The 23295-nt window shown below is 41.4% G+C and overlaps 1 protein-coding gene across 1 annotated transcript; it reads right to left on the reverse strand.

Annotated features, from left to right (window-relative positions):
• Window positions 1-3383: 3383 nt before the first annotated feature.
• Window positions 3384-22381, reverse strand: LOC149290549 (peptidyl-prolyl cis-trans isomerase G-like). The gene is made up of 5 exons (XM_089488387.1): window positions 22231-22381; window positions 5638-5709; window positions 4229-4273; window positions 3872-3959; window positions 3384-3522 (listed from the first exon to the last, which is right to left on the reverse strand). Exons 1-5 carry the CDS (start codon window positions 22379-22381, stop codon window positions 3384-3386), a joined length of 495 nt encoding a protein of 164 aa, XP_089344513.1.
• Between the last annotated feature and the right edge of the window lie 914 nt (window positions 22382-23295).

Genomic DNA, 23295 nt, shown 5'->3' on the forward strand with positions numbered 1-23295 from the left:
TGATTAAATTCACTGATCGCATTAGCTTTGCTACCCAGGCTTGAAGGCTATTCTACTTATCCACTACCTTGTCAATGAACAAATAAAGCCCTGCATTCCTGATAACAGCATGTGATATCGGAGATATCAGAGACCTCAGCAGGGTATCTGCTACACTGACAGATGCTTCCTCCTGTGCCACCTATGATACTGCTAGAAGGGAATGTCTGAACTTCTCTTTGGGCATTTAAATGCTTAGAATGAGAAACATTACACTGTGAAGTCAGCTCAGAGCCAGCGATACTAGTTCTTGCTAACATAGGGGTAGATATGTCATTATCAGACAGCTTTCTCTCTGCAATTTCCTGTGTGTTGATTACTGAGTTACCGATCTTAACCCATGACAATGCAGGTCTGTCACTGTTCCTATAGGGCAAGCTTTTTTTCATCTAAAATGGAAGTTACTTGTATTACTCACCCATCATATCGAATCTTTTTACAGGACCCATCATATATTAATATTCCAAGCAGGCATATGCCCCAAAATTTCATCCTTTGTCAATGACTGATCTTGATAGATAGTGGCAAGTGACTTAATGGTACATTCAGGGCACAAATTTGTGTCCTAGATGAACTTTGATTTCATCACGCTATTACACTTACACTAGCATCATAAAACCCTGTGCGTACACCAACCAATGGCCTTTTCTGCTCAGTAAATCTGGTATTGGTTGATTAACATTTGTATACTTTAAGTAAACAAGGGGAGATTTGCTTTTGGTCCCATAAGTAGACTATTAACAGCCTAGACTGACTAATGCTCTTGGGCTTCACCACACCCTTTCTGGAACAAGATCTCTGCCTACGTCTGGCACACTAGATTCTAAACATATGGGCGAAAATATGGCTTGTGTTTGCAGTTATGGTGAGAGAGATAAAGACGACTAGAAATGGGCAAATGTTTTTGCTCACAATTGAAATACAGTTCTTCCTTTCCAGTGGCTGAGATGCACTTGATGTCTTGAGCTGCTGACCTGTTATTCTCCATACTGGATGTAGCTTTTAGTAATAAGGTGCTTTTTAAAGCAAGGGTGTTACTGAATATTGTCAATGTTGTATAACTATCTGGGTTGGTGCCCATAAAATACAATATATATAATATAAACACAAAAGAAACATGCACACATACTTACAGATACTTTCTGCATATTTAACAATACTAACGCTCTAGCAGCAGATCGGGTACAGCAGCATGTGGGTCTATCAAAACATAAAGCGTGGTAGTGCCTCTCCATCTGGCTGCCAGACGTTTGTCATTTGGTGGCCGCTAACCTTAAAGTACCAAGGGTAAAATATCATACAAAGCAAACTTGAGATGCTTAACCAAAAACAAACAGCTGCTTCATAGCCTGTCCTAGGATGCATCAACCCTTGGGAGTTTTAGAAGGGATTATGGCCAAGGGCACAGAAACACAGAAAACAAAGAACAGCATTGTGAGAAAACAATGGAAAAAACTGGTAACTTAATGGAAATTGATATTATCCTAGGCTTGCCACTCACTTCATGAGCCATGCTGGCAACCTTTTCAGTGTTCTAAGCTCCTTCCACCATTCCCGCTTCTGACGTGAATACTTTCAGAGAGGGAATACATTAGATCTCTGAAATTTTGTGTGTGACTCACCTGCTGGATACACGTGACCACACAACATACTCTTAGAGGTCTTATAGTGGATAGTAAACGGGGAAGCATTGATGAGCCAAATTGCTCTTACATGGAAATGATATGTTTTTATCTAACATAAAGAGGCTACTGAACAAGATGCGTGTTGTAGTCATTACTAAGGTTTAAGAATAGACATTGCTCTCCATTTCGGGGGACCTTCTTGAACTCATCTGCTTTTGTATATGATTGTTCGGGCAAAATCAGGAGATAAATTCCTTAGTCTCAAATGATTAATATGAGGAATAGAACAGAACGAGATTTACCCTTTTCATGTTGTATTCTTGTTAGTTATAGATTCACTAACGTAGCAGATTTTGGATTTTTTAGCAGTATAGAAGGACTAATCTCCTTACACTATAAAGGTGTGCCCATCAAAGCTATCACCTTACTTTAAAGCTACTTTTTATGTTAGGTTTTTTTTTTTGTAATGCCTTGTATGTAATAATAAAGTTTAGTGCATGGCCTTTCGGTATACGAGCCAAGCAAGTATTCTTTTATTGTTTCTGATTGTACATAGATTTGTAAAAACCTGTGACAACTGGTAATGGCATTTTTAAATGATCACTAGCCTAAACACCAGATACTTACATATCATTAATATAAAGTTAATGAGCATAGATTTCACAAACACCAATAAAAACGTTTAATACAATTCACGATCCAAACACACATCTTCGGTTGGTTTCCTTTAGGTTCTATTGTTATCTTGGCTCCAGTGAGTTGAAGATCTTTTTTTGTCTCTTGTACCATTCCATATATTTCACTCCTGCAACAATCGTGGCAACCTGTTCTGATGACTGTCACACCCAAAATGCTTTCTTTTGCGGCTTTCAAGGTTGTTATTAGCCTGTTGTAAGTTTGTTGTTACTGAATCTTTCTTCTTGCTATCAAGTATTTCTCGTGCGTCATGCATCGCACTTTTAATTTTGTTACTGCCTCTCATTCTTGACCTCAACCTTTCCTTGTTTTTTTCTGTTCTTTTTTCTTAAATGCTGTTTTGTTTTAGGATATTTCCGATCCTTACTCCCTGACTTTCTGTGCTTTTTGTTGTTTTCCTCATAGCTGTTGTATTCATCCTGTTCTACCTGACGTTTGGAGCTATGAGGTAAGACGAATGTTGGGGCGCAGTCTGAGTTATAGGAGCTTATGTCCTCTGCTGTCTTAGCTAAATTTTGTGTCGAAAAGCAAAATTAGAAAACATTTTATCCAAAGCTTTTCATCCACAGAAAAGTGCAGAATTTAAATATAAAAGTACAAATCCATAGATATTAATGATTGTATGGGAATCTAAAAGAGATGTCTGGCAAGTAAAATGAAAAGGTAGGTATATTTTGGTAAAATCCACATATATTCAGGTTTTTTCATTGAGCAATGAGTGTATGTGTGTGAAAAGAAATTGTGTGTTTGCAGCAGCCTGTTGTTCACCTGCAATGACATTTGCAAAAATCAACACATGACTCGCATATATTTGACTCCTTGAAGGTAGTGAGCAATTTGTGAACACACTAACCCATGATTTGCTTGCAAAGTTGAGAATGTGAATTGGAATGGGATGTGGGGTGACATTTATGTCAAACCCTGCTCAAAACAAAAACTACATAGAAAATGAACGTCCTGTAGACCCCTGTTAACCAAAGATTGGTACATATAGGAAATATTGGAGAGAAAAAAATTAGTACCTTATGATTTTTGAGTCAATTCTCCACAGTCCTTTATTTTGACCTCAATGTATGGCTTCTCAAAAATGTCAGTTTTCTGATTTTCAATTTCCCTCACCACTTCATGGCCAGAAATAAGTTGGCCAAAAACAACATGAAAGCTAACAAGAAATCCAAACAAACAAAAAAATAATTGTCCACAGGGATTAGAATTGTTGATATGTTTATAATAACAAGAATTCATTTATGGATATTTACCGGTCCAACTGGGGTGCAGGTTTAGATCAAAAAGAATATGCAAATAAAAAGAGAGAGAGACTATTAATTTTCCCAAAAAGAAGCATCCATATCTACATTTCACTTTGATAACTTAATGAACAAAGAATGGCTCAACTTAAATGAACATAAACATATTTTCTAATCATATAATTTGAAAACATACACAAATCTTTAACTACAGAAGATGAAAAAATCTGCAATTTTAGTTGATGATGCTGATTAGTGACTTACATAGAAAACTGTGACACATTTCTGCCCCGTCCTCTGTTGGCCATTGAAAGCATAAATTCCTTATCATGACTGATAAAGTAGTTTTCATCTAAAAGAAAAAAAACAAACCCTCAGATTTAAATACAAATAAAACCACCATAAAAACATTATATATGCCACATTTCATAAGATGATTGCGATTTCTCCACTACTGATACCGTCTTCTTGGTCTTTTCACCAACTGATGCTCCTTTTTGTGATAAAATGTCATATCCAGATGCTCTGCAATATCAGGTGGTACACGGAGTGCTTTTGTATAAATTTGTATTTAATAACAAATATATAATAATAACAAATATATAAAAATACAACTATTACCTTCAAAGAATCTTCCATATATAGATTCTCCACCTCTTCCATTCCCTGAACAAACACAAATTAAGTGTTTTAGAAAAACTAAGAATGTCTTTAGCCATACAATACTGTTATCGCATTTAAATTGAATGTTACCCTCACTGAAGTCACCTCCTTGTATCATGAAGTCCTTCACGACTCTATGGAAAATGCAATTTTTGAAATGCAATGGCATTTTGTTTTTTTTTCCCAATGCCCTTTTCACCTAGGGGGTAAAAACACAAATTCATAAACCATCGGGAGGATGTTAAAAAAAGCTGTGTGAAATATCAGAGTTATGGAAAAAGTTTGCAATGGGCTATGCAACAAATAAAGGGTTTATTAAAGTTTCTTCTTCCCTTATTTACCTCAAGTTAACAAGGACCAACCTCAGTGAGCTTCTGCTCCAGGGACAGCTTGGCTGGTCCTGTATAATGCAGGGTTAAGTCAGGAAATGTTCCTTTTCAAAGTTATGTCACTGACTAAACCACATTATGCAGGGTCGTCTCATTTTTTGAAGCAAAGTTTACTCAGGGACATGAAAATCAGAATTATTTCACACATGATAACAGAATAAACTTTTGTTTTGTTCAGAATAAATATTTATATGTGAGCGTAATTTTTTAAGAGTGCTTATAATTTTTAGTGTTTAAAAAAAAGAAATATGCATTCTTTTTTCATGTAAATGGTAAACAGTAAATATGATACTGTAACACACAGGAATGGTATTACCAACCTGTGCAGAGACTATGGAAATTCTCACACGTTTTTGGACAAATATCTGAAAACAGTTCGAAGACAAGTCTTCCAGCTACAACCGGAACACAGAAACAGGTAAACATTTCCTGAAAACACATAAAGAATATACATAAAGTTGTATTTTCACATTTGCTACTTGGAACTGGCATGGCCAGTATCAGTTGGAACTAAATGATAACACCTAGCTATTAGGGCGACCATCACATATGTTTCTTAACCATCCTGGGTGGTGAGGAGATATCTGTTGTTGGGGGCTGGAAATGAGATTGTAGAGAACCTAATAAGCTGTTGAATTTCTCTTGCAGCCAAAAACCCTTCTCTGAAGAGTGAAGTCCCTGATACTGGATATTATGGCCTCCATAGCATCCATAACTTCAACGGAAGAAACTGAAACACGATCCGCAAGAAGAGAGCTGGGACAGACCATCTAAGCCCCAGACTGTAGGCTAATTATCATTTACACCACTAAAAAGAATATGACCCATGACTTATTTTCAGAAATAAAGACTGTGAGCTTTTTTTACTCTGCCAAATGTCTGAATTGGTTTAAATACCTTGGCAAGCTGTCTAGGTTTTTAAAATGAAACCTAACCTAACTATACTGCATTTGGTTGAAAGAAAAATACATTTCTTACCTGGTTCATTGTCGATGGTTATATCAAAATAACACAGTGGACGATGCACATTCATTTCTGCCGTTTTTTTTCCTATAAAAAAGCATATTACAGTATTAGTGCTAGAGAAAATGCCCTTATTATGTAGATAAGTGGATATCCTAAATTGGGCCGACATTGATAAAGATGCAATGACACCTCTGATATTTCAAATATTTAAGTAGAAAAGAAATGTAAAGAAACTAAGAAATATATTTACAATTTCATTAAACAGATATTAAAGAGATTGCCTGCCAAATCACCAGCTACATTCTACGTAGTCACACAGTCTGTAATGCAACTAGACATGCCTAAATAAATATTACACTGATAGGCATTGCTGTAAAATAAACGTTGCGTTATATATACACACACACACCCACACACACACACATATATATATATATACTATATGACCAAAAGTATGTAGACACCTGACTATCACACCTATATGAGGTGTCCGATATGCAGCTGCAGGATACTGGACTGGTCACAGATCTCCCAAACTGCCCAACATTAAGGGGCAACAAGGTCTTTTGACCACAACTTCTGTGCTCCCTGTCACTGTGCGCCAGCAGTTGATTGATGTCCAGTAGCGGAACTACCGGGGTCGCAGGGGTCGCGACTTCGACCGGGCCCTGGATTTCTGCCACTCAAGGGGGCCCAAGCAGGGCCGGACTGGCCCACGATACCGGGAAATTTCCCGGTGGGCCCGCAGATTCGGCTGGCGGAGTGGGATTGGAAGCCGCCTCCGGCACCAGGGGCGGGCTGGGCAGGGGGACAATTGCCCCCCAGGCTGCCCGAAATCTAATCTAAGCGGCCGCTGGGTGCTGATGCGGCCGGTCGGCGTTACTATAATACTTGTTTTTTTTAGTTAATATGGCAAGCTGGTCCGGTTTGCCATATTAAATTTTAAAAATGTATTAAAGCAGCGCCGGCCGGCGGCATCAGCACCCAGCAGCCGTGTGTGATGGCCGCCTAGTGATGGGAGCAGCGTGAAGGGTGAAAGCTCCGCTCCCTCGCACTCACCTTTCACCCCTCACGCTGCTCCCATCACTATGCGGCCATCAGATTGCTGGGAATGTAATCTAAATGGCTGATGCGTGCTGATGCCGCCGTCCGGTTCTGCTTTAATACTTTTTTTTTTTTACTTTATATGGCAAGCCGATCCAGCTTGCCATATTACATAAAAAAAAAGTGCTAAAGTAGCTCCGGCCGGCGGCATCAGCACGCATCGGCCATTTAGATTACATTCCCAGCAATCTGATGGCCGCATAGTGATGGGAGCAGCGTGAGGGGTGAAAGCTCCGCCCCCTCTCACTCAGACTGCTGGAGCACCGGATGTCGGGTTAGTGAGATCCTGTCAGGATAGAGAAGAGAACAGTGTGCAGCTACCAGAGGAGGGAAGTGAAGAGAAGTAGAAGGTCAGTAAACTAATGAATTTTTTGTACAAACTGTATAATATTTTTTTGTATTTGTTAAAAACAAAAAAATCGGCATGTGTGTGTATGTAAGTGTGTCCCCCTATATGCCACTCTGCCTCCAGAAATGCCTTATACCCCCCTATATGCCACTCTGTCCCATGATATGCCTTTTAACTCCCTATATGCCAGAGTGGCATATAGGGGTATAAGGCATTTCTGGATACAGAGTGCATATCTGCAGGCAGAGTGGCATATAGGGGATTAAAAGGCATATCATGGGGCAGAGTGGCATATAGGAGGGTATAAAGCATATCGGGGAGGCAGTGTGGCATATAGGGTGGCATATGAGTGCCCCATGATATGCCTTTTAACCCCCTTTATGCCACTCTGTCTCCAGAAATGCCTTTTAACCCCTATATACCACTCTGTCTCTATAAATGCCTTTTAACCCCCTATATGCCACTCTGCCTCCAGAAATGCCTTATACCCCCTTATATGCCACTCTGTCCCATTATATGCCTTTTAACCAGAGTGGCGTATAGGGGTATAAGGCATTTCTGGAGTCAGAGAGGCATATAGGGGGTTAAAAGGCATATCAGGGGGCAGGGTGGCAAGCCTGGGGCAGATGTGCATAACTGGGGGGGTCAGGTTGGCAAATAAAAGGAAATAAAAACAAAAAAAATATATAGATAGAAGGGGAAGGGATAGGGTAGATAGCCTGAGAAGGGGGGGAGAGGGGGTAGATGTGTGAGAGGAGGGTAGATTGGTTTGGGGGGGCCCTTAACAGATTCTCACACCGGGGCCCTGAGGCTTCTAGTTACGCCCCTGTTGATGTCATATCCTGGCGCTTAGCATCAATTTCTCTGTGCACTGCCGGGGAACAGCATGACCTCCCATAAATGTTCACCCACTGACAGGTGCCATGAAAACAAGATTACTAGTGTTATTCACTGTCAGCGGTCATAATATAATGGCTGACCGATGTATAGGTGTGTTTATGGGGAAGCGTGTGTAAGTGCAGTATGTATATTTGCATATATGTGTATGGGCAGGCATGTGTGAGTGCAGTGTGTATCTATGTATACATGTGTATGTGGATATGCATGTGTAAGAACAATTCAAATATATGTTTATGGGCAGTGTATGTATGTGTGTATATGTGTGTACATGGGCAGTGTATGTGTGTGAGGGGGGCAGGCGTGAGTAAGTACAGTGTGTATTTTTGTATACGTGTGTGTATGGTCAGTTTATATGTGTGTGTATGGGCAGGCATGTGTAAGCAGTCTAGAGCTAAGCAGTCCAGAAAGTGTCAATTACCTGCTGGAAACATTGTTGTGTGTTTAGTGGACATTTAATTTAGCAATTATTTTTATATTGTTCACTTTAAGTTTGTTGCTTGTGTTTTATATATGTTGGTATATGTATATATGTGTGTGTGTATTTATGTGTATGTATGTATATGTACACACATGATGTCACTGAAAGTACTGCATTTCTGTCCTAAGGTTAACTTCCGCCAAATTCATGGCGCTTTCAGTGATGTCCTCTTCCTCAAAGGGGACACCAGGTTATATCCTCAGAGATGCAGACAAAGATAGAAGAGAGAAGATAAAAGAGAGAAGATGGATGATGGAAGATAGACAATGAAGGACAAGAAGATGGTCAGAGAAGCTAGGGAAACGTTTAGAGAGCTTGAGAAAGAGTGAACAAGAATGAGAGTGTGAAAGTGTGAATAGGAGTGAATGTGGAAACTGGGCAAGACATTTTCTTCCTGAATAAATAATTCCCCGATTTTTGTTCTAACTGATTGGGCACGGAATGCAATTTGTTGCCCAACAACAGATGCACCAAAAAATGTTTTGGCTCATTTGCACATGCCAATTGTAGATTCTGTAGAAGGAATAATGATAAAACTGCATTTTTTTAACTGTACTGTCCATTAAAAAGACATGAGAATGTTTTAAATTGTTTTAAATTGTGAATTTAAATAATTTAGCTATTTGGAGTTGAAGGAGAATGTGATAGAAACATTAAGAGATTATGAAAGATTTAAATACATAAAGGGATTTATCAAAGGGGAGAGGGAAGTTTCAAAGAAGCAGAAATCTTAGAACAAGAGCTCACACATCTCTCCTACTCACATTACAGACAGCTCCAGTGCTGGCTCACTCAGACTTATGGGAGCCCCTGGTGTACCCTAAAAAGTAATTTGCCTGAAATGTTTCTGGCCCAAGTGCAGGGCATGTCTATTGGAAACTACTCATAAGCAGGATACATATAGAGAGGAAATTACAATGCCAAACCATCACAGCATATCGCCTAAATGTCAATTAATACAACTACATCTCCCCTTCATTGTTTAAGGTATCTTTAAGTTATAATTTTGTACCAGGACATTGAGAATATGAAGGTTTCTCTCTCATTAATGGCATCTATTCTTTAATGTTTGTGCATTTGTGAGGTGACCTGCCTGAGTCAAGGTGTGTGTCTGCTTAAAATGTTTTACTAGCACTATAGAGTTATTTGCTGAGTGGTTCTGTACCATACTTTTACATAGGGGTGTACTCACTTTTGTTGCCAAGGTTTAGACATTAATAGCTGTGTGTTGAGTTATTTTGAGGAGGACAGTAAATTTACACTTTTATACAGACTGTACACTCACTACTTGTCACATGAAAAGATATAAAATATTTACAAAAATTTCAGGGGTGTACTCACTTTTGTGAGATACTGTGAAAAATGCACATTAGTATTCATTGACCCACATAGCAGGCATATATCACAGGTCACACACCCCAATGGCCAGCCCTAGCACGCAGCTTGCATCCACAGATCTTGCCCATTATCTAGATTGCACAAACTGTGCTTGCACAGTACCTACATTGCATCCACAGGATTTCCCCAGTACTCAGATTTCACACATGGGACTTGCCCCAGCACCCAGATTGCATCCACGGGACTTGCTCATCAACCAAGTTACATCCAAAAGACTTACCCAGTACCCAGGTTGCATACACAGGACATGCTACACCACCCAGATTGTGCACATAGGATTTACCCAGTTTGAAAACTTGGGAACTGCCACCTTTCTTTCTCATCCTTGTCGTCTCTCCCCTATATGTTTCTCTTTATTTAATTCAATATTCTTACTACCTCTTTCCTTTCTCACTCTCTACCTCTCCCCCTTTCTCACTATTTACCCCTCCTTTTCTTATTCACTTGCCTTGCTTAAATCCTGTGGTGGCAATGTGAAGCATCTGTCTTGCTGCTCCATCAAGATAAATATTTATATGTGAGCTTCATTTATAGCACATTATAAGAATATACATTCCTATTTCGTGTAAATGGTAAACAGTAAATATGATACTGTAACACATAGAAATGGTATTACCAACCTGTGCAGAGACCATGAAAATCATTGCATGTTTTTGGACAAATATCTGAAAACAGTTCGAAGACAAGTCTTCCAGGTAAAACCAGAACACAAAAACAGGTAAACATTTCATGAAAACATGTAAAGAATATACATAAAGTTGAATTTTCATACTTGCTACTTGGAATTGGCATGGCCAGTATCAGTTGAAACTAACTGGTAAGACCTAGCTATTAGGGCGACCATCACATATGTTTCTTAACCATCCTGGGTGGTGGGGAGATATCTGTTGTTAGGGGCTGGAAATGAGATTGTGGAGAACCTAATTAGCCGTTGAATCTCTCTTGCATCCAAAAGTTCCTTCTCTGAAGAGTAATGTCCCTGATACTGGATATTATGGCCTCCATAGCATCCATAACTTCAACGGAAGAAACTGAAACATGATCCGCAAGAAGAGAGCTGGGACAGACCATCTAAGCCCTGGTGTATACAGCCTTTACCCTAATGATCATTTACAGCACTAAAAATAATATGACCCATGACTGCATTTTTCAGAAATAAATACTATAATTTCAAAATTAAACAATGGGAGATTGTATTGCATTTGGTTGAACGGAAAATAAATGGTAATATTCAATAAAATAAACTGGCTGACTATTTCCTATTCCATTGGATGTGTTAGTTCTCCCATAGACATTGTCTGTTGAATGTCTGTCAAATGTGACGTTATCCTCTTACTGGTCAGTTGGATGGGCTTTGCTGGGTTTCCAGTCCTTCCATAATAGAGATTCGCTATAAAAAAACATTGGTTTTCTCTCTTAAGGGATGTCATGAGTAAACTAAGGTGTGAATTTCTTACCTGGTTCATTGTCGATCGTTATATCAAAATAACACAGTGGGTGATGCATATTCATCTCTACCATTTTTTATTTTTTTTTATAAAAAAGCATATTACAGTATTAGTCCTAGAGAAAATGCACTTATTATGTAGATAAGTGGATAGCCTAAATTGGGCCGACATTGATAAAGACGCAATGACACCTCTGATGTTTCAAATATTTATTTATGGTTATGGTCTTATGGTCTTATTTTTGGTCCAGTATAAAGTATGAACCTTCATATGAATGCAAAAAGTAGAAAAGAAATGTAAAGTTACTAAGAAATATACAAATTATTTTACAATTTCACTAGATAGATATGTTACCTGCGTTCAGTCCCAAGAGATTGCCTGCCAAATCACCAGCTGCATTCTATGTAGTCACACAATCTGTAATGCGACCAGACATGGCTAAATACATACAAATGTAACCCTTTGAGTACTGGATGTTATTTAAATGCTATGGACATACAGTAGTTTGCTATTACAGTTTTAAGTAGCTTACATTTGTTTACACTGATAGGAATCGCTGTAAAATAAACTTTGTTATATACACACACATATATATATATATAGACACCTGACTATCACACCGATATGCAGCTGCAGCATACTGGACTGGTCACGGATCTACCTAATCGCCCAACATTAAGGGAGAACAAGGTCTTTGGACCACAACTTTTGTGCTCCCTGTCACCGTGCGACAGGCAATTGATTGATGTCATATCCCGCAGCATATCCCAGAACAGGCTGACCTCCCATAAATGTTCACCCACTGACAGGTGCCATGAAAACAAGATTCACTTTACCTGTCAGCGGTCATAATATAATGGCTGACCGGTGTATAGGTGTGTATGCGGAAGCGTGTGTAAGTGCAGTATGTATGTTTGCATATATGTGTATGGGCAGGCATGTGTGAGGGCAGTGTGTATCTATGTATATGTGTGTGACGGCATTGTATATATGTGTGTGTGTGTGAGTGGATAGGCATGTGTAAGAACAATTCAAATATATGTTTTGGCAGGCATGTATATGGGCAGTGTATGTATATATATGTGTGTAGATGGGCAGTGTATATGTGTGTGTGTGTGTGTGGGCAGGTGTGAATAAGTACAGTGTGTGCATTTTTGTACACGTGTGTGAATGGTCAGTGTATATGTGTGTATATGGGCAGACATGTGTAAGGAGTCTAGGGGTAGGCAGGCTAAGTGAGTGATGTGAGTGTGTTTCAATATGTGTCTGGGTAGGTGGGCTGTGTATGTTATTGGGGAATGTGTTTTTATGTGTATGTTAGTGTGGGTACGTGATTGTAGGCATATGTCTGGGTATATTAGTGTGGGCATGTGTCTGGGTATGTTATTGTGTTTTTGTATGTTTTTGCAAGTGTGCAAGTATGCGGGGATGTTAATCCGTGCATGTGTGTGCAACAGTGGGTATTACTTTTAATTATATAAATACAAAATTATTAACATGCATCATCTGAGGATTTTAACATGTTGCTGCTACAAACAGTATTTTCTTCAAGAAACATAAAAAGTGAGAATGAGGGATTAAGTCACACCCCACTGTCCATCACAAGCAGGAAGGACAGTCACTGATCATGCTGTCTGTCAAAGGCCCGATAAATCCTTCACATATTACCAGAAGCATATGTCAAGAATTATCTTATCTTTTATTATCCAATCTTATCTTGTTACTCTGTGTCTTCCACTTCTACCACCCCAAGGATAGAATTCATTTGCTACTGTCACACAAAAATGTAGGCTTGGAGGATGTCCTTACTCTTTTACAATTAATCAGTGGCATCGGCAGGGGGTTGACATGGAGCAGTGCGCACCACGGCAGAGCAGCGAGACAGAGGCCTCACGCTCCCACCGCAGGAATTCTACAAGGTAAGTGAACTACAAAGGGGGGGGAGAATAGATAGTGAGACGGGTAGTGAGAAGGGGGAGAGGGGGAAGATAGTAAGAGGGGGGTGAAGGGTAGATAGTGACAAGGAGAAAAAGGGGGTAGATGATGAGAAGGGTGGGATAGGGTAGATAGTGAGAAAGGAGGGTACTAATATATATTACTGTATTTGCTCGATTATAAGCCGAGGTTTTTTCCAGAGCAAATGCTCTGAAAAATACCCCTTGTCATATACGGGGTCGTCTTATAATCAGACCTCAAATAGGTCTGATTATGAGACTTAGATCCAGATCCCCTGCAACGATGCAGGGGACCTGGATCCTCCTGTGTTATGCACGCCCCAACTTACTGGTGCTTCTGAGTCCCCGGTGCTTAGTCCGGGCAGCGTGTAGAGCTCTACACGATTCGCGTAGAGCGGAAGTTGTCGGCGCGAATCGCGTAGAGCTCTACACGCTGCCCGGACTAAGCACCGGGGGACGCAGAAGCACCGGTAAGTTTGGAGGAGGGAGGGGGAGGGAGTGTTAAATGGGGGCATAAGGCATTTCTGGAGGCAGAGTGCTCTGTGAAATGCCTTTTAACCCCCTTAATGCCACTCTGCCTCCAGAAATGCCTTTTAACCCTCTATACGCCACTCTGCCTCCTGAAATGCCCTATACCTCCCTATATGGTACTCTGCCCCATAATATGCCTTTTAACCCCCTAAATGCCAGAGTGGCATATAGGGGTATAAGGCATTTCTGGAGGCAGAGTGGCACATAGGGGGTCAAAAGGCATATCATGGGGCACAGTGGCATATAGAGGGTTAAAAGGTGTACCATGGGGCACAGTGACATTTAGAGGGTTAAAAGGCATATCATGGGGCACAGTGGCATATAGGGGGAATAAGGCATTTCTGAGGCAGAGTGGCAAGCCTGGAGGCAGATGTGCATAACTGGGGGGGCAGGTTGAAAAAAAAGGAAATAAAAACAAAATATTTTTCTCAATCGTAGCTTTTATTAACAAACAATTGTTCACATATGTCACGATCCCGGCCGGCGTGCGGGTAGAGGGTACTCGCAGCGTCGCGCTCCCGTTCGGAGCGCGTCGCCCGAGTACCCGTTACGACGGGATCTCATACAGAGCGGGTCGCCCGAGTACCCGCGACGTTACGGTCCCGTCCGGGACACGTCGCCCGGGTGCTCGTGGCGTCCCGCTCCGGTGAGAAGTGCTTCACCCGAGTACCCACGAGTAGCGGGTACCCGGTACTTACCCCTCCAGGACCGATGCCGCAACGGTGTGTCTTCATACGCGGCGGTTCACATGAAAGAACCGCCGCACAATGATAGACACCCACGGCATCATACACCACGCCCCCCTTCTGAATCTAGTCTCCAATGGAGGAGACGAAACGTCCATTGGACGGCACCCCTGATGGGGGCGGAGCTTAGAAAGGTGATTGGTTTAAAAGCTGAGCACTGATACCTGTTCAGTGCTCAGTTGTTCTTACAACTTAGCTGTATGTGTACCTATTGCCAAGACCTTCTATACCTGATACCCGGTGCCGACCTCTGCTTGCCTTGTGACCTTGTTGACCTCTCTACTCCTGACCCGGATTGCCTGACCCTTCTATGCCTGATACCCGGTACCGACCTCTGCTTGCCTTGTGACCTTGTTGACCTCTCTGCTCCTGACCCGGATTGCCTGACCCTTCTATGCCTGATACCCGGTGCCGACCTTTGCTTGTCTTGTGACCTTGCTGACCTCTCTGCTCCTAACCCGGATTGCCTGACTCTTCTATACCTGATACCCGGTGCCGACCTCTGCTTGCATAGTGAACGCACTCCCCTGCATCCTGGTTTCCTCACCTGTACCATCGTAATAACATAGTTTACATGAATTAACATTAACTGGTAAAACTTTTTTCCTATAGGGTCGTCTTATATTCAGGATTTTTCATTTTCATAAATTAATATTCAGATTTTGGGGGGTTGTCTTATAATCAGGGTCATCTTATAATCGAGCAAATACGGTACATTAAACTATATTGAAATAAATAAATGAGTGAGAGAATGAATGAATTAATGTGTGGATGAATTGTGTGAATGAAAGAGAGAATAAATGAATTAATGAGTGGATGAATTTTGTGAATGAGTCAGAGTATGAATGCATCAATGTGTGTATGAATTGTGTAAATGAGTGATAGTGTGAATTAGTGAAAGTGAGTGATTGTAAAAGTGTTTGTGTGTATCATAGATGTGTAATTGATTTGTGGAAAGTCAAAGATGGCATAAGCAGGGTGTTTAAGCATTGGGGACCAAGATGGCACAGGCAGCCCAGAGCGTGTTTCTGGGACAAAGATGGCACAGCTTTTTGGGGAAAAAGATGGCAAGTCCTATGTGTGTGTAATGTGGGTGCTGGTCAGGTTCTGTGTTGGCAATGTGGACAGCAGGATTAGCCTTTGATGGTGTGCAACCTGTGCTCTATACCTGTAATTTAGGGGATTTTATCTATACCTTTAATGCTGAGTTATTATGAGAATTCCAATTGAACATTATTTATGTTTACCTGCAAATACAGGGTTTGTATGTCTTATTCAGCTGATCAATACCTGCAGTGTGGTTTCCATGTGGATTTGATCTATACCTTCAATGCTGAGTTTGTGTGTTCTGTTGCTCTATACCTGCAGTGCTATGTTTCCATATATTATTGATGTGTACCTGCAAATACAGAGTTTTTATGTCTTATTGAGTTGATGTATACATGCAAATGCTGTTTACATGTGTTGTTTATTTGATCGATACCTAAACTACAGGGAGTAAGTAAAAGAGAGAGGTGTGGTTTAGTGAATGAGGGAACCAAGGGACTCTTGGGATGATTACGGGGAGAGGACCTCTCAATGTCCTGGTAGTGTCAGAAAGAGGGTAAACTGCACTAACTCTCAGTCTTCCCCTAATCTCCGGTCAGTGTGGCAAATATTTTTTTTGTGTGCTTTTTGTGAGGAAGTGATTGCATGCTGCGGAGCCTAGAATGGGGCCCAATAAAATGCTTTCCTGGGGTCCAATTTTTTCAATATAAAATATATTGGCAACAGGATCTAATATTTATATATATATATTGTCAGCTGGGACTAATATCAATATATATATATAGGCAGCATGGGGTAATATTACTATATATCGGCAGCATGGTCTAATTTTAATATATATCAGCAGCAGGGTCTAATATTTATATATATCAGCAGCAGGGGCTAATATTTATATATATATATATATATATATATATATATAGTCAGCAGGGGCTTACATTTATATATATATTGGCAGCAGGGGCTAATATGAATATATATTGGCAGCAGGGGCTGATATTAATATATCTATCGGCAGCAGGGTCTAATGTTTATATATATATTGGCAGCAGGGTATAATAATAATATATATATATTGGCAGCAGGGTCTAATATTAAAGAATGAAAACAAACATTTCAGCTGTTATTTTGAAATCATATTTCAATCATGATCTTTACTTTAAAGAGATACGTACATATTATCTCTTCAGCCACACTCCTAGGCCTGATGGCAGAAAGGGTGGTGGTGTAGGCATCCTTCTCTCACCTCACTGCACCTTCCAGAATATACCAAGCCCTCCCTCCCTCTCATTCGGTTCCTTTGAAGCTCACACAATCCGTCTTTTCTCTCCACTCTCTCTTCAAATTGCTGTCATATATCGCCCTCCAGGCCCTACCTCGCAGTTCTTTGACCACCTTTCTGCCTGGCTCCCTTTCTTCCTCTCTCCTAATATCCCCTGTCTTATTCTGGGTGACTTTAACATCCCTTTAGATATATCTAACAACTCTGCAAGCTCCAAACTCCTCTCCCTGACATCTTCCTCTGGTCTCTCTCAATGGACTAATTCCCCTACGCACACCGAGGGACACTCACTCGATCTGGTTTTCTCCAGATCATGCTCCCTTTCAGATTTCTCCATTTACCCCTTCCCTCTGTCTGACCACCACCTCCTATCTTTTTCTCCAGTGCTAACCCCTAACAAGACAAACTTACAGCGCTCACCTCATACTTGTAGGCCATTACCAGAAAATACCATTACCCAACTGTCAGCCTCACTCGAACCTCTCTTACCTTCCATGTTAACCCTTTCCTGCCCAGACACAGCAGCCTCTTTTTACAACAACACACTTGCTTCATCCCTCAACACCATAGCTCCAATTACTACAAGTTACCCCCGACAATTTAAACGCCAACCATGGCATACCAAAACCACACGGTATCTTCAGAAGTGCTGCCGCACAGCTGAGCGCTACTTCAGAAAATCAAAATCCAGCGAAGACTTTACTCATTATAAATTCATGCTTCACACCTACAACTCTGCCCTCTCTCTCGCCAAACAGCTCTACTTCTCCACTCTCATATCCTCTCTTTCTTCCAACCCACGACGCCTTTTTTCTACTTTCAACTCCCTTCTCTGTCCCTCCACACCCACACCACAAACCTCTCTCACTGCCCAAGATCTTGCTACCTACTTCAAAGAGAAGATCGAGACTATTAGAAAAGACCTCTCTTCCTTACAACTCCCTCCTACACCACTCACCACCACCCTCTCTACTCCTACTATACTAACTGCCTTTTCCCCTACAACCGAAGAAGAGATAGCCACTCTTCTTTCTTCCTCTCACCCAACAACCTGTCCCCTTGACCCCATCCCTTCACACCTCACAAAGTCTCTATGTCCATCCCTTGGTCCATCACTTACCCACCTATTCAATCTTTCTCTATCATCTGGATCTGTACCATCTGCCTTCATGCATGCGCTAATCACACCAATTCTAAAGAATCCTTCCTCAGACCCCGTCTGTTTGACTAACTACCGCCCTATCTCTCTGCTTCCTTTTACCTCTAAGATGCTTGAACGGATTGTGTACAATCGCCTCACTAACTTCCTCTCCTCTAATTCCCTCCTTGACCCTCTACAGTCTGGTTTCAAACCTCTTCACTCTACTGAAACAGCTCTAACAAAAGTCTCCAATGACTTGCTCTCTGCCAAAGCTAAAGGTCACTACTCTATTCTAATTCTACTGGATCTCTCTGCTGCTTTCGATACTGTTGATCACCACCTTCTTCTTGACTCACTTGCTTCTATGGGCATTCGAGATACAGCTCTCTCCTGGATCTCCTCATATCTGTCTAACCGTTCCTTCTCTGTCAACTTCTCAGGCAACACATCTTCGCCCCTTCCACTTTTGGTTGGTGTCCCCCAAGGTTCAGTCCTTGGCTCTCTGCTGTTCTCTCTTTATACTTCCTCTCTTGGCAAACTAATCAACTCATTTGGCCTCCAGTATCATCTATATGCAGATGATACCCAAATCTACCTGTCTTCTCCTGATCTCTCTCCATCTCTCATGTCCCGGATCACCAGCTGCTTGTCTACTATTTCTTCATGGATGTCACAACACTACCTGAAACTTAATCTTTCTAAAACGGAACTCATTATCTTCCCTCCCTCCATCTCCACTCCACTACCTGAATTCTCTATCACCATTAACAACACAACAATCTCTCCTACTAACCAGGCCCGATGCCTTGGGGTCATCCTTGACTCAAACCTCTCCTTCATCCCTCACATTCAGTCCCTCGCCAGATCCTGCCGCCTGCACCTAAAAAACATCTCTCGTATCCGCCCATTCCTCACCCAAGAATCCACAAAAACTCTGGTTCATTCACTTATCATTTCCCGTCTTGACTACTGCAACACTCTTCTGGTTGGCATTCCACTGTCTCGACTCTCTCCACTACAGTCTATCCTTAATGCCGCTGCTAGGCTCATCTTCCTTGCACGTCGCTCCTCTTGTGCTTCCCCCCTCTGTGAAACCCTCCACTGGCTTCCGATTACCTTTAGAATTAAATTTAAGATCCTGGTACTGACATATAAGGCCATCCACAATACCGCTCCTCCGTACATTTCTGACCTCATTAGCAAATACTCTCCTACTCGATCCCTACGTTCCTCCCATGGGCTAAGGCTCTCCTCCTCACTCATCACCTCTTCCTTTTCCCGTCTACAAGATTTCACTCGAGCTGCCCCATATCTCTGGAATCTGCTCCCAAGGAACCTTCAGAATTCACCCTCCCTCCCGACATTCAAGAAACATCTAAAAACCCACTTCTTCAGAGAAGCATACCATCTTAGCTGCTAGAACATCCTTGTCATTGATACCCCCACAATACCTCTCACCCTTTCTCTATGCCTTATGTTTATCACCCCATTTCCCTCTAGATTGTAAGCTTGCGAGCAGGGCTCTCTCCACCAAATGTATCGGTTTGTCTTAGTCTGTCAATTCTTGTCTTGTCATATCCCTTGAATTTATGTATTGTATTAAGCGCTGCGTAAACTGTTGGCGCTATATAAATAAAAGATAATAATAATAATAATAATAATAATAATAATTATGTAGTTGCAAATGCATGTCTAATGCATATATACCGTATTTGCTCGATTACAAGACGACCCTGATTATAAGATGAACCCCCAAAATTTAAATAGTAATTTAGAAAAAAAGCCTTAGTATAGGACTACCCTATAAGTAAATATTAGTTCACATGTAAACTATTTTTTTATATTTAATAAAAACTATGATTGAGAAAAATTCATTTTTTGTTTTTATTTCCTTATATTTGCCAACCTGCCCCCCAGTTATGCACATCTGACCCACGGCTTGCTACTCTGCCCCCCCCAGATATGCCCTATATCCCCCTATATGCCACTCTGCCTCCCAGATATGCCTTATACCCCCTATATGCCACTCTGCTCCCCCCTGATATGCTATTCTGCCCCTATATGCCACTCTGCCCCCCCTGATATGCCTTATATCCCCTATTTGCCACTCTGCCTCCCTGAAATGCCTTATACCTTCCCTATTTACCACTCTGACCCCCAAATATTTACCAATCTTCCCCCCTGATATGCCTTATACCCCCCTATATGCCCCCCCCCGACTAACCAGTGCATTCCTAGACTTCTCCCCCATGCTCCAGACTCCCTGCTGTCAAGTGGGGGCAGCCGGTAGACATCTGCAAGATGTGCGCACACAACCTCTGCTGCTACCCAGGACTTCCGCCATGCCGGTGCTCCACCATAGAACTGCCGGCCGAACTGTCGGGTAGCAGCGGATTCAATTGAGGAATTATCTAGCATTACAGAATATTTAGGCAACAGTTATACCATGACGGCTTAATTTCTCTACTTCTTTTATGATGTGTCTATATGGTCATGCACAAAAATTTAGTTGCTCGCTAAATACATTTTATAATAAATAAATAGGCAGACTTGGTATCTCAATATAAAATTTTTGAATATATTTATGTGTTATGTAACGTTCCTCAAAACCTGTATGATTATTCCTGTCTTTATCTTATCTATGCCCGTTATGGTTATGAACTGCAAGTCAGTAAGTTGACACAAATTGCAGCTTGTGTTTCAACTACATATCTTCAAAACAATTCTGATTGCCAAAAAAAAGCACAAGCTAAAGATAGTTTTAATTAATGAATTGAATGTAATTATTAATGAAAGTTAATTTATTTTTAACATTGTTCAACTGGACAAACCACTCTTACATTTCAGATGTCCAAAATCAAGCACCTGTGGTCAGGGCTGGATAAATGGCGGAGCACATGTTCTGGGGAGCCTGGCGTTCTGATTGGTCTATACTAGAGCCCTGCGCGGGACTGTTTTTTTAATTCCGCTCCCGCCCGCTTGTTGTGGTTGGAGATGAAACTGTGCAATATTTGGTGCAAACAAAGATGGCCACCGACCATGTGCTCTTTTGTTCAAAGTCACAAAATGGCTGCCGAGCACGTGAAACTCAGGCAGAAGGCACAAGCTAAGTTAATAGTACCCAAATACTTTTGTAAACACCCCGAAACACTGATAAGTTTTGTACAACTATAATATAAGATGTACCAGGTATTTTGGCAGCAAATGTCTTGTACTAGCAGTTGATCACAATTTAACAATCACTCGGGAACCGACACAGTTAATAATGTTTAATAAGAAATGTTAAAAAACATACCTACAAACATCAATACCGTAGTACATGCGCTATGTTTAGCAGACTAGCATGGATCTACCCAAGTGATTTAAAATTAAAGTATAAAAATATGAAAATCGATACGATTTTAATACTTATCCAATCCCAGGTTATTTTACGGTGATGATGCTGGAACACGTGAGAAACAGGAGGGAAAAGCCTTTTATACTTCCTGCAGCTCTAATATGGGTCTTCCTCTCTCCCTCCTCTCCAAGATGCAATTCCTCTTTTCCACTTAAGGCATGGGAATAAAATCCCCTTTTGCCTTGCCCATTCTCCCCCTACTCTCCTCCCATTCCCTGCCTCCGAACAAGCATTCCCTAAAAAACTAGGAAAACTGGTTTTGGCCATGCTTACAGTAGTGACCAGATAGAACTGGTCACTACCGGTTTCCGGGACAGTAAAGGCCACTTCTTTTGTTTGAAATTAACCCTTCCAGTGCTGGAGACTGCCACTTACCCAGGGAATATCTACTAAATGGGGAATCTCAGAGTTTATAACTTAGGGAGGTATGGGCGCAAAAGCACAAATAGCACCAACAAATGTACCTCATTTTTCATGTCCATAACATTCCACCTCTTGCTTTTGCACCATAATTGACCAATGTTATACTCTAATAGGGAGTTCTCTAAAATCCATGTCTGCTAGTCTACTAAACATACAACATGTACACTTCCATGAAATAAACAAAGAAATACAAATTAATATGGCAATCATCAAACCATGTACAACTGTATTTCCCAAGCTCCCCAACCACCCAAATAAACCGATGTCTGGTGTTTCATGGAGCTTTTCCTTTATCGCTGTCAGCTTAGAGAGATCATGGTTAATCTCGCCGTCATTGTTCACTATGCTCTTGAGACAGTTTCTTTATAGCATCCTGCGTGGTGTCCAAAAATCCTTTGGTATTCACTGGGTTTATCTGTCTCACGACACCATCCAAACCCAGTCTTGTTGACTTGCTTCATCTCATGTTCCAACCACGGGACGCCGAGGAATGGGTAACCTCCTTTGTCGCTCACAGGAATGGCACTGCATACCCAGCAGTCAGAAACGTTGGTCATCTCTGCGTAGTGAGCCAGGATGCTCATGAATGAGTTGGAGGTCCATGGGTTGAGCGGGGCTATACTTCCACTAATCTTGCTCCTGGATGACCACCTCTCCATCTGGATTGTAAGCCACAGCTGTCCAGTGTCTTCCTTTGCGGGTCATCACAGCTGATCCATCTGTAAACCATGCATTTGGTTTCTGACAGTCTTGTAATTCCTCATAAGGTAAGGCAGTCTTTATCGGAGAAGGCTGAAGCACAGGTATCTCGCAGGTATTTGGATGTGACAAGGTTTCGTATGTCACAAGACCATTGAGAATCCTAGTTAAGTCCTTCACTTCACCTGCTTGCACTCCACCTCGTTCTTGTAGGTACCATTTCCACTTCAGGAGAGTTTGACTTTGGGCCACCTCTGCACGTATCGGTAGGCCTTCATCACGCACCCAGCCTGCAATTGGTAAGTCTGTTTTCACGGAGACTGGGGCCTTTTGGGTTATAGTCTCTACATGCTGCAGGGCCGTGTAGGCAGCTAATAAGTTCTTCTCCAGGGGCGAGTACCGTTGCTGAGCTCCAGTTAGTTGCTTGGACCAGAACCCAATTGGTACCGCTCGTTGGCCTTTAACTTCATTTGGCTGCCACAAGCCCCATGACATCACGTTATTGGTCACCATCACATCGAGTTGAAAAGGGAATTCGGCTTTGATTGGACCAAGACCTTGGTGCTGTAAGACGGCTTCCTTGGCTGCTTTAAATGCTGTTTCTTGGTCTGTGCCCCAAACAAATGTAGATTTTTTGCGTGTAACATTGTATATGGGACGTAGCAAAAGTCCAAGATGAGGTATAAATGACCTCCAATATCCAAGGGCACCGAGAAACTTTTGTGCATCTTTCAAAGTCTTTGGCGATGGAGTGTTTTGTATAGTATCCAGT

Source organism: Sceloporus occidentalis, unplaced genomic scaffold (genome assembly GCF_023333645.1).
Source record: "Sceloporus occidentalis isolate IW3139 unplaced genomic scaffold, rSceOcc1.0.p SCAF_38, whole genome shotgun sequence".
Taxonomy (NCBI): domain Eukaryota; kingdom Metazoa; phylum Chordata; class Lepidosauria; order Squamata; family Phrynosomatidae; genus Sceloporus; species Sceloporus occidentalis.

Bases quoted from the DNA above. Each gene is read 5' to 3' on its own strand.
- LOC149290549 (XM_089488387.1), bottom strand. From the start codon at position 22,381: ATGACCAACGTTTCTGACTGCTGGGTATGCAGTGCCATTCCTGTGAGC. The intron at 5,710-22,230 runs GTGAATACCAAA...GCTTTTTTATAG, and splicing joins TCGTGAGACAGATAAACCCA to GAAAAAAAACGGCAGAAATG. The intron at 4,274-5,637 runs GTAAGAAATGTA...GTGTTTGTTCAG, and splicing joins AACCATCGACAATGAACCAG to GGAATGGAAGAGGTGGAGAA.